The following is a 12,042-nucleotide window of genomic DNA, read 5'->3' on the forward strand; positions in this document are numbered from 1 at the left end:
AGTGAATAATACACTATTAGTACTTTAGATTCTCCAGGCTTTATTCACTTGAAGTCTTTTGAGGGGTTGTGATTGACATACTAACTACAATTGCTTAACCTAGTTGAGAGTGTGGGTACAGTAATTACCTCGGCCAGATCTACTTATTGTCATGAATTTATTACTCCTCTCCCAAAGACATAAAAGTAGCTTAATAAGTTATAATGAGATATGGGAAAGTTAAGCTTGCCGTATATTAGATAAATACCACCTATTCTTACATGTCACTCCTGTATCATATTGAAGGGCAATCGACAAGTCAGACTAAGACAAGAGACATCATGACAGGCTTCCCTTTTCTTCTCTCAAAGTAACAAATTTCAAGACTTGAAAGCCTCTACGGTTGAATTAAAGTTGCTACGGAACCCTAGGTAGTTATATAATTAGTAGTTTAGATTAGGCAGGCTGGACAATATCCTACATAATAATAGCCTCCGTCTTTACTCTTTATTCTACAAGGGTTTGCCATCCTACAGAGCTCAAGAGTTACCAGGTAATAACTGGAACTAACAAGAAGTCTTAGTCCTCTTACTAAATTACACTAACAGTGACAAGATTCAGGCATGAGTTATTCTCTCCATTCACCTTAAGATCTAGTTAAACAACTATTTATAGCGTATAACTAGATACTTTCATACTGTACTACAATATCTGCCTCCTACCATGACCGTAGAAAAGCCCATATGCATCATGACCCTACCTATTCTTCTGAAGTATTAACTTAAGGGTATACAATTTTTAAAATATCTATCCTAGATACATCATCGTATCCATATATCCAACTAAATACGACCATGTCAGACATCTCTTTTCTCTTAGAATGGAGGTCATCCCAAGCACCCCTACACCCTCTCTCCTAACTAACACGCCCCCTGAGCGCCTCTCTTTTAGCTTAAATCCCCAACTGTCCATTCGACATAAAATGCGACCCTCCCGCACACCTATACCCATCTCCCTGCGGAATCCACTCATAACCCACCGGACACCTCCCCATCCTCCTCAGCTTCTCCTGAATCGCCTTCTCCTTCTTCACCCGCTCCTCCTGCTCCCGGCGCGCCCGCTCCGCCAGCTCGTGCCTCACACGCGCCTCCTCTAGCTTCCGTAGCTCCTCGCGGCGCTTCGCCTCGTCCCGCTCGCGCTGGGCTGCTTCCTCTTGCAAGCGCAGCTGCCGCGCGAGTTCCTCGGCTTCGCGCTTGGCTTGGGCGAGGTCTCGCTGGCGCTGCTCGAAAGCCGCTTTGTCGCGCTGCAGTTGCTCCCATACCGCGTCGGAGACGCCGGCATCGCGGATGCTGGCTTGGCCGTTCGAGGGGCCGTCTTTATCGTTCTTGGGGGGGTGGTCGTCGTCGTCTTTTTTCTCTGCGGCCGGGGGGGCTGTGTCTATCGCGGTCGCTGTTGAGATCTTTGGCGGTGGTGGGGGGTCCTGGAAGGCTTGCTGGATCGGCGGGGAGGGGAATGGGAAGGGGTTGGTGTGGGCGGTCTCGGCCCGCTTGGTGCGTTCGTCGAGCATGGCTTTGATGACGTCTATGACGATTTCCTCGGACACCATGCGGCTAGGATTGGGCGTTTTTGACTTCATGATCTTGGAGAAGATGGACTTGGCGAGTGTCTGTACGTCGCGAGCGTTACCCCAGGATGGTGTCTTCGCAAGTGCGCCGAATAGACCCAACAGCTTGCCGTCTAGTGTAGGCGATGCCTCTAGATCCTTTGTGTCTAACTTCCTTTTCTGTAGGCATTGCAACATAAGATCCCGGCAATGACGTGGTGGAAGGTTAAGGAAAGAGATTGTCTCTGGGAACCTGCTGGTCAAACCAGGGTTCTGGTTCATCAGCCGATTGATATCATTATCGTAGCCTGCAAGAACTATAGCGTTAAGAGTCAGCAATTGTAATTCATGGCAGTATTTAAAGTAGTTCAGAGCTGTAGTTTATATTCTACAGTGTCGAAATCTTGAAACTTGTCTTCGAGCATGTAATTTGGAAATCAGTGCAGCAAAGACGAGCACTCTGGGGTATACTTACTGACTACAAGTTTATTGCGGTAACGTTCCTTGGTCAGACAATCGACAATCTCGTCCATTGCTTCCTTGGCAAAGTGACCTTCGGCAAGCCTGTAGGCCTCATCGATGAAGAGTACTCTTCCCAGGGCTTCGTCGAACTTCTTCTGGACTTTGGGTCCGGTGTGGCCAACGTATTGGCCGATTAGATCTGTCGCCGAGCAGTCCACCACAGTAGCATTCGCGAGGAACCCCATGTCATAGTATACCTTACCCATCTTTCTCGCCGTCGTAGTCTTGCCGGTTCCTGTCATGGATTAGAAATAGTTAATACCTGTCGGGGAAGGTGATTACCTGGAGGTCCACGAAAGAGAAACCCGAAGGGGATTTGAGAACAGGGGTCCATATCCATAGCTTTCATGTTCTGGACAACTTGCTGGTAGCCTTCTAATTGCTCGACGATCTCTTCGCACCCAATAACATCCTTGAATAGCATACGGATATTAGTTCCGGCACGCTCGCTTCTGTCGAACTCGGGGTCAATGTCCGCAGGAATTAGGACGTCGGTGTTCTTCTTTTGAGGGGACATCGACAGACGTTTCTGTTGACTATCTTTAGCCCGATCGAGGATGATATCGACTTCGCCCGCATTGCCAAAGTTGGGTCTATTGCGCGCACGTCGGAGGACGTCGCTAAAAACCCTCTTTGCAGGTTCTCCGGCCCTGAATCCCTGTTGTTTCAATTTAAGATCGAGGATCTGCCGAAGTTCACCATCATCATAGTCTTCGAAGTTGAAGCCGGAAGACATGGGGAACCGTCGTGTTAAACCCGGATTGACTTTTTGGAACATATCTTCCATCATCTCCTTGTAACCGAGTAGCAAGACACATCTATCTTCGAGTGCGGTACTTTGGACTTCGGCCACGATGGTATCTACGACTGCTGTCTTATATGGATCACTGGTGCCCCCTGAATCTGAACTCCCACCAGCAAGCATGTAGGCTTCGTCGATAATGAGAACCTTCCCTTTTGTAGACTCAAGAATGGCTTTTGTGTTCTTCTCAGATTGACCAAGGTGCGCGCCGACAAAGTCTGATGGGTTTTTAATAATGACTTCACCGTTGCTCAAGAGACCTAGGGCCTTCAATATCTTGCCGTAGAGCTTCGCGACTGTTGTCTTTCCAGTTCCAGGATTCCCGAAAAAGACTTTATTCAAAGAGCATTCGACAGGGGGTTGCTCTTTCATCTCTCGCTCGTAATTCGTCTGTAGGCGGTCGACGAGAACCATGACTGACTGCTTGACCGAACCTAGCCCGATCATGCTTTGGAGTTTCTGCCAGTCTTTATTACTAGAAAATTGCTTGCTCGGTTCTGGACCGATGAGATCAATTTTCTGGATCAACATGTCGTTCGGTCGGGTCCCCTGACGCCTCTCATGGTGTAGACGGTCTGCTTGTCTTCTGAGGATAATTGTCAGTACGTTTTCTACCTGCCGGGCGTTGCCAAATCCCTCTCTCCCTCGACCGCGACCAATACGCCGCGCCGCAACCCGCATATACAACCCTTCAGATCCACCTTCGACTTGCATGCGGCCGTTGTACTTCTTCATCAGCTGGTAGTTCATGATTTTTAGAAGTTCGTCATCTTCGTAATCCTCGAAACTCATCTCAATAGGGATACGGCTAGGAATGCCTGGATTGTGGGCAAAAAACCCCTCCATCTGTTTTCGGTAGCCGGCGAAGACGAATACAATCTTGCCCGTGAGGTTCTCTATCTCTGCGAGAAGGAAGTCAAGCACCTGAGCGCCACCCAAAGAGCTCCCAGACACAATTTGGTATGCCTCGTCCAGGAAAAAAACGCCACCCCCCTTTTCAAGGATCTTATCTATCAGCGCCTGGCAGCCTTGTATCCCGTCATTAGCCAATCTTGAGCCGGTAGTCTCCTCAAAGTGGTCACCGGGAATCGCCCCGACGGAAGATAGGAACTTGGCGTATAATCTGGCAACTGTTGTTTTGCCTGTCCCAGGATTCCCTAGCAAGGCGGCCCCGAACCTTTCATTTTTTGTGTCTACCCCCTGGCGAACGGCAGTATCGATCCTTGCCTTTATTGCCAGAAACTCTTTCTTCACACTCTCTAATCCTATCATATTAAATAGAGAGTCAAGCGCTTCATTCATGGCATTCTCGTACTTTTTCTGATACTGCCAATCTGTTTCAGCTACTGAAGGTCCCCTTGATGGGAATGGTTGGCCTTGAGGGGTTCCAGGTGTGCTGTCATCGGGGATATCATCATTGTGATCAGTGTGATCATTATTGTGACCATCGCTTTTGCCGTCGTTTTTACCGTCGTTATTACTGCCATTGTTACTGCTGCCACTGCTACTGCTATTAGTACTGTCACCATGACTATCCCCATTACCCTTGTTGCCATTGTTGTTATCATCATCATGTTCCGTACTTGATGTAGGCGTGTTCTCGGTAGGCAACTGGCTTGGCATATTATTGGTAGGTGGGGTTTTGGGTTGACGATTTTGGTTGTTATCTTTGCTGGGCTTGGCTGCATCCTTAGTCGGTTGTTGCTTAGCTTTGGTGTCTGATACGGGATTGCTATTGTTGGTGACGGGCAAAGTGGCGGGTTTCCGGGCTTGTTTTGTCAACTCCGCAAGTTCAATGCGATACTGCTGGAGAGTCTGCTCCTTTATTCTCTCCTCCTCGGCATCTTTAATTACCTTCCTCTTCTTCTCGATGTCTTCTTGGATGACTTTTAGCAGCTTAGAGTATGCGAGCTGCTTTGCTTGCCGCTCAAGTTCCAGCTCTTTGTCCCTGCGGGCTCTTCGAGCCTTCTCTTCCTGCTCTCGACGGCAAATCTGACAGGCCGGCGGATTCTTGTTAAAACAAGCCCATACCAGTTTATGCTTCTGCGAACAAACATCGTTGATGATCGCGTTGCAAGGCATTTTTGAATGATCGACTCGTACATGACATCGCTTTGAGCACGTATGCTTACCGCAAGATAGTAATTCATTGCATGGCAGAGGGCATCCTCCGTCTGGGCAGTAAAGTTCAAATTCATCAGGTGAACGAACAATATGCTTCGTGTCTGGGTGCTTTTCACATCTGAGCGGAAATCCGTCCTGGATCCTCCCATCCTTCTTCAAATGGTCAAACAATCTTGTCCATTCATCTCGTCCCTTCTTAGCATTCATGAAGGTAGTTGCGTTACCGATCATGATCAATGCATTTCGAGCTCTAGATATAAGCACGTTGAGCCGCTCTGGGGCACACATGAATCCAATATCTCCATCATCATTACTGCGAGTCAATGAGGCAACGACAATATCGCTTTCTTCTCCCTGGTAATTATCTATGGTTGAAAGCCGAATGGCTGTTTTATTCACGCCTGCACTTGCGGCTGGTATTTCTCCGGCTTCGACAAGATCATGGAAGTCAAGGTCGTTCAGGATCGGATCGTGGTCCTTACTGAGTTTGTTCCTGAGCAATGATAGCTGGCCCTATGGTACATTAGCGACTTGATGCTATACAGCTACTTGATTGAAGCTTACTAGGTATGGAGTCAAAACGACTATATTCGCAGTTTTATAATTTTGCTGTCCTAAGTAGCGGACACACTTCAAAACCATATCCGCTTCGAAGATGTTCTGCTTACTTGATCCAGCGGTGGGATCAAGCTTGTCGACAAGAACATTGTGCTTGGCTTCAAGGTAATTGTGATTGATGAAGACAACATTATCTTGAAATCCTAAAAGCTGTGGCCGGTTTTGTGTATCGTTCGCATCTTCCAGGTCAGGATAATTGTGTCTTATCAAAGCCGAAATCTCTGGCCTCATTCTGTGTTGGTTCAACAGCGTGCAGTGGGGTTGCCCCTGAACTATGAGCCGCTCAAACAACGACCGATTGAGATCGAACCCGCGTCCAGCTTCCACGGTAAGCTTGAAGTTCTTTACCTTCGGCCGAAGCTGCTTGTGGTCGCCGATTTGGATGAGCTGTTTCGTGCTAGGGCCCATGGCCGCGAGGATGTCTTGAATATCTTGAATTAGCGATTCATAGGTGCTAAGAGAATAAGACGAAATGGTTTCTCGGGTACGGCAGTCGATTCCATCCTTGATGAATATGCATGACCACCAAAATACCTGAAGGGGGTAAGGGTGGGTAAACAGCTTTGGAATATACATACGACTTTCTAAGATTTCTCCTGCCTCTTCAACAATGATAATCCCGGGCGCAGCGGACTGTATCTCTTGCGCATACATTGAAGCAGCTGTAGTAGTACAGCAGATAATACGCTTTCTCTGGAGAGTTTGCTCTGTTTTCTCCTTCCGTAAGCTTTGTAGGGTCTTGTGAGTTTTGTTGAAGTCGGTAATCCACTTGGCGAGCGTGGAAATCCTCTCTCGATGAATTTCGCGTTTCCACTCCTCAATCTTCTCCTGCCGATCTTGCTTCTTCATGGCCCATACCTCCTTGGATGAAGCATCGGACTTATCTTTAGCAAACGGACCAGGCTGCTTTCCATTTGCCCAGAGGTCGAAGAGATAGTCGGGTTTCATCGCGACACCTTTCTTTCCAACACGGGTCTCTCCATCCACTGCTTTTGGAACCTCTAACGCATCAAAGAAGTGACTCTCTGTATCTGAAAACTCGAGAAATTCCAATAGGTCATTATGAGGTATCTGTGGTTTCCAAAAGGTACGAAAATGCTTTTCAACTCCTTCAGACAATGACTGCAACTTGGCTTTCTCGGCGTTAATCAGGTCTAGCCGAGTCCTCGATACCCTAACATAGCCGGCCGTCTGGAATTTCAAGGTGAGAGATTCAGTTCGATCAGTAAACTTCGATCCAAGTCGGACAATAAAATTGCGGTCGATCCCAATGTCGAGCAAGTCCTCAATGAATTGGTCAAGTGCATGGTTCGTAAATGATAGAACTAGCAGCGTCTCGCTTGTTTGATCGAGTAAGATCTTCGTCAGAAGAGCACCAACCAAGGATTTTCCAGTTCCTGTATTACAAGTTAGAATTTATAGCCTTACAGCAGCCGCTCTTGGGACTTTCATACCTGGTGGACCTTGTATCTGACATGTTTGATACTGTAGCCCGTATATAAGGGCTTTAACTTGTGACGGATCTAGGTTGATGTTCTTTTTTGCATTAATGAGTTGCTTTAGGTCTGTCGGGGTAGCTAAAGACGCTTCCAAGGCATCGATGATGTCCCCCGGCTTGATTGGTGACTCTTGTGGTTCCTTCGAACGAACCAGGATATCGTGGTCGAGTTCGACATCAGTCTTCCGCTTAAGTCTCTCTAGAATCGGTTCGTAGGCAAAAATAGGTGTTGAAACAAGTAAAAAGTCAACCGTGCCTCTTTGCAAAGCTACTAAAAGGTCTGCCAACATACCTTCACCTACGACTTGTAAGCAGACTCGAGGCGGGTTAAGCGATAGTTTGTCTTCGTTCCTGTCCAGGGATGCAAATGCCAGGAGATTATCATTCTTCATAAAGCAACCGAAGCTTTGATGCCTTAGGAATGCTGGAGTCTTCTTCAACTCCTTTTTTCTATCTTCGATGCTTGCTTTCTCCATGTTTAAAATATCCTCCGAGCATCTGAGCACCAGATTGCATGGTCGGTCATTCGCCATCGAGTCTCTGTGTATATCCTCCAACGAGAGATCTTTGATGACCATGTTTCTCCAATTTTGCCTCCTGGCTTTGTTCCTCATGTTTTTGAGATCTTCGCGCATATCTGCAAGCATATCTTCTCTAAGGAGACGGAACTGATTATCGAGGTGGTCCAGGGCACGATTTATGTTCCCCTCCTCAAATGCTACCCCGGCCTGCATGTAGAAGGGCATCTCGTCAGATTCCATCTCGGCCCTAGTAGGAAGGATTGATATATCATGGTAATTAGCGAAGTCGTTATCGTGGCGACCACCTGGACTAAATCTATTGACTAGATGAGAATTCGCAACAGACTGTGAAGGCTGGACTAATGCCCGGATCTTTTGAAATATGCTTTTGGATATCGGAGATGATGATTCCTCGAGTTTCTTGAGAGTGTCGCCCTGGCAGAGTGACAGTGCAGTTTCTCGGAACTTGGACGATTGCGGTTGTGGCAATAGTATTAACTGCAATAGCAGCCAAGCGAAGCCCTCAATGACTTGAGTCTCAAGTTGTTCGGACTGTATATTCTGGATTAAGCTATCCCAGAATAACGACGGGTCAACCATAACCCAGAGGACTTGATTGAGGAGTTCTCCCTCGCAAACCCTCTGCAGGGCAGGGTCCGCGAGGAATTTCAAGAGATTCGAGACATGACTGTTAATGAACTGGACGGAGGTATCTATTGTTAATGACTTGTGGAGGGCTTCTTGACCACTTTTTGACGAAGCCAATCTCTCGATGCAGTCTGGCCTGTCAGTTCTATTTACAATAGACTCGAGAAACTTTTGTGCATCTCTAACCCCAGTGATTTTCCCTTTCCCTTCGAGTATTCGGTAGAAAAAGCTATTAAGCGCTCGAGATCGGAAGCCAGTGTCCTGGTCTTGATTTGGTGATGGTCCGCTAGCAGCTGCTTGGTACGACATCGCGCTGTCGTCGATAATGAGCAATGTTACCTTATTAGAAGATTGGCGAGGCTCTAGGGGAAAATAAGAGTATTACTTCTATACAAATGAAGTAAAGCAACATACGACAAACAGTTGAGACTTTCTACTAGTTGTGGTGATAGACCGGATGCCCCTCGATTTCGAGTCTCTGTGTCTCCAGTCGATAACGTGGCTTTCGAATCGGCAAGCCGCATTAACTCATATCTCACATCTCACATTTTCACGGGCAACCTGCATGCATGTAACACAGTACTGTGCGGGATTCAACTCAATCATATAACGGCTCTCTATCAGTTGGCCTAAAAGTGCGGAGTAAATCATGCCTATCATGCGGGCACACGAGCACAAACACGCAAACGCGCGAACGCGCAATAGAGAAAACGAGAGATTTCTTATGCTACCAGGCTACTTGATACTATTTGATACTGCTTGATACTGCTTGATGCTCCTTGAGGCCAACACATTCACTTTTAGGCACACTTACCGCAATATCCGCAACTTGGGTCACATGCTGTGAAATCTAACGAGAAACCATCATCAGAATCATCCGATTCGTCGGATTCTCCCTTCCGAGAAAGCAGGCTGGGATAACTGTCGTCCTCATCCTCATCACTCAAGCCGGCTGTGCCATCGCTGCCTGGTCCCTGATTCTGCCTGGCCCATATATCCCTCCAATCACTTGGAAGCACTTCCCGAGGTTTGCCGGCTTGCTCCCTTAATTCGAGTGGTCCTGATTCAGTTCGACACAGTTCGAGCTTCAAATGGCCTGCCCGTTTGACCTCAACAATTAGTTGGCGTAGAATGGAAGCGAATTTCTGTAGTTCGGATTGGTGGTTCTTTTCCCAATCGAGCAATTCTTGCTCTATGGCCTTTTCTTCAACATCTTCAAAGTTTCCCGTGACGTGATATGCCGTGACGAAGTTGGGGATTTGACGAAGCCACAGCCTGGGAAATTGCTCATCCATATCAACTGGTGCACCGACTTGAGATCTTGCCTTAGACCTTGTCTTAATTTCAATGATTGACCGCTGAGGTACGATCGCTCCGGCCGTCTCGATAGCGGGTGATTTTGAAAGGTTCAAGCCATCTAGTTCAGTAGCCGTAGCAGTGAAATCCTCTCTATCGCTTGCTAAATGACCATCGCATTCAAACCGAACGAGACATTTCAAGCCGCTGAAGCAATAAGAGATGATACGTTGATGTGATTTAGTTTCCCGCATCTTGGGTTCATAGGAAGTGAAAGAATCCAAGAAGGAATGGCCATATCCACGGATTTCAGGAATGACTTGATCGCGACAGTTACGAATCAGGAATAAAGTATCTCCAATCATTTCAACATCGAATCTGAATGTTAAATTGACCGATCGTACGAACCGAAGAAGGTCTCCTAGAGAACTCGCACAACCCATAATGTCAACCCCTGATGTGTCAAACCCTTTATTCAAAGAAAGAAGGGAATGCACAGAGGGTAGCATGGGGTGCTCAGGAAATCTTGCTCCATTGTGATCCCGAAGATAATCTCCACGATCTCCAGGAAGTTGTAAAGGTAATTGAGGTGGCGTCCATTTTGCTGGTTCTCCTATTTACCGTGTTAGCATCCTGGTGGACATTGATCTTGGTGACATACCTGGAATAATAATTTTGGGTGTTTTAGAGTCGACCAGAGAGTACGATGCTGCATATTTGCAATTGCTAATCTTCGCATCACCCGTCTGTATGTTATAATTTGAAGTACTTCCTAAAGTAATCTTCGTGATCAGTCGACCGAGAGGGGCATCATCAATAGTGCTCCTAGATGGTTGATCTTTGCTTCGGCTCAAGTTAGGGCCTTGTCCTCTCCAACTGTTCCCTCGTCCTCGTCCTCGCCAGTTACCGCTACCGCTACCGCGACCGCTACCGCGACCACTACCGCTATCACTACCACTACCGCGGCCTCGACCACGGCCCCGCAATTGACCACGGGCGGCGTTCGAAGGCACTCTAGGAATCAGCGTGCTCATATTTGAGTAGCGTAATTCGAGAATTTGAATAGATGGTAAAGAGTGTATTGCTCTGAGTAACTTTGAGATAGTAACTTGGGAGTACAAGATATATAAAATGATACCTAGTTCTTATAGGCTCGGAGAAGTAGAACAGGGACGATGCATAGATGCATAGAAGGGACTGTAGTATGTCTATTGGATACGGATTCATGCACGATAGAATGCAACTTTCTGTTACACGACTTATTGTTGCCTACCAAAATTTGGTAAGACGAGTGACAGCTTTCTTTCGCCTTACCTACCCGCCATACCCCGCGAAAAGGTAACCAACCTCAAAACAGCCCATAGCTTAGGTACCTACTAACAAGAGTCACGTTGACATAGCTTTCAGATCATATTTGGCAATGCCAAGGTGAAGGCTAACTTATCGATTTCAACATGAATCTATGTGATGGGTGAGATATACAGGAAAGGGGGTGAAGTGTGAAATCGAATGAACAAGATAGGTAACCTACCAGCAGTACACCTAAGTATACAGTGTTACTGCTTCAGGCTTTCTCAAAAGACAGTGCGAAAAGTGCATAATAAGTAAAGATCAGACATATTTAGGTGCTTCAGCTATAGCAAGACTAAATACATCAGGGATAAGAATTCTTTTCTTACATAACTATCAATATTGCACAGCTATTGTTTACGAGCCTGTTCGTAAGTAGATTCTTTTGCAAGGGAGTCATATCAAAACCTACACCTACTTATACTACCATACTACCATCATGGACTTCCAAATTGCTCAACAATGGAATCGAAGTGCTACGCCCTTACACCACGCTTCCAGATTGGGTCCAGGAGGATATCGACCAAGTTAATAGTATAGAAAAGGACGATATACCTACAGATATAGATTGTATACACAGTAGCTATATGGACTATAGTACGAGTAGTGGACGGGGAAAGCGGTTTATAGATCAACTCTTTACTGCTCTGGATCTTCGACGAGAAAGCTGGACCGATAATTCCCTAATTCAGAAAGAAGGATACTAGCTTTTGTTACTGACGTATTGCATTAAAGAAATGTTGCAGGTCGCCCTTTTGCCCCCAGAAAATGGCCCAATACGCTGCACAATCAGAAGTCAGCTATGATCTTCGGGTATAATAATCTGCGTGTACGTCCCATGTGGAGACCCGTTATGGGAAACCCGGGCTATGAACAGTTCAGAAGCATGCCATACAGACATGTGTTTGCTTCCCATACTTAATCATAGAATCAAAAGACTGCGACGGCGACATGATAATAGCAGAGAAACAATCTTTCATCAGCGGCCGCATCTCCTTGGATATGACTTGGCCGGCACTTGGGGGGGGGGGGGGATCAGGACATGGTCTTTCTCGTTAGCACAATATCTTAGCCCGCACAC

General features: G+C 46.7%; 2 protein-coding genes across 2 annotated transcripts; both read right to left on the minus strand.

The window, feature by feature from the left end:
* Window positions 1-605: 605 nt before the first annotated feature.
* Window positions 606-8,861, minus strand: F4813DRAFT_348519 (P-loop containing nucleoside triphosphate hydrolase protein). Its single transcript, XM_049242093.1, has 6 exons — window positions 7,103-8,861; window positions 6,227-7,045; window positions 5,595-6,070; window positions 2,387-5,543; window positions 2,058-2,339; window positions 606-1,899 (listed from the first exon to the last, which is right to left on the minus strand). The coding sequence occupies exons 1-6, from the start codon at window positions 8,622-8,624 to the stop codon at window positions 932-934; spliced, it is 7,224 nt and encodes a 2,407-aa protein (XP_049102806.1). The 5' UTR covers window positions 8,625-8,861; the 3' UTR covers window positions 606-931.
* A 156-nt stretch (window positions 8,862-9,017) lies between these two features.
* On the minus strand, window positions 9,018-10,880 carry F4813DRAFT_348520 (uncharacterized protein). The gene is made up of 2 exons (XM_049242094.1): window positions 10,273-10,880; window positions 9,018-10,224 (listed from the first exon to the last, which is right to left on the minus strand). Exons 1-2 carry the CDS (start codon window positions 10,643-10,645, stop codon window positions 9,116-9,118), a joined length of 1,482 nt encoding a protein of 493 aa, XP_049102807.1. The 5' UTR covers window positions 10,646-10,880; the 3' UTR covers window positions 9,018-9,115.
* Between the last annotated feature and the right edge of the window lie 1,162 nt (window positions 10,881-12,042).

The sequence above is a fragment of the Daldinia decipiens genome (assembly GCF_022478715.1).
Source record: "Daldinia decipiens strain CBS 113046 unplaced genomic scaffold F4813scaffold_5, whole genome shotgun sequence".
In the NCBI taxonomy this organism is placed as follows: domain Eukaryota; kingdom Fungi; phylum Ascomycota; class Sordariomycetes; order Xylariales; family Hypoxylaceae; genus Daldinia; species Daldinia decipiens.

Coding starts and splice junctions, on each gene's coding strand:
- F4813DRAFT_348520 (XM_049242094.1), bottom strand. CDS start 10,645: ATGAGCACGCTGATTCCTAGAGTGCCTTCGAACGCCGCCCGTGGTCAA. Junction 10,225..10,272: donor ACCCAAAATTATTATTCCAG/GTATGTCACCAA, acceptor CACGGTAAATAG/GAGAACCAGCAAAATGGACG.
- F4813DRAFT_348519 (XM_049242093.1), bottom strand. CDS start 8,624: ATGTCGTACCAAGCAGCTGCTAGCGGACCATCACCAAATCAAGACCAG. Junction 7,046..7,102: donor TCAGATACAAGGTCCACCAG/GTATGAAAGTCC, acceptor CTTGTAATACAG/GAACTGGAAAATCCTTGGTT. Junction 5,544..5,594: donor TCGTTTTGACTCCATACCTA/GTAAGCTTCAAT, acceptor AATGTACCATAG/GGCCAGCTATCATTGCTCAG.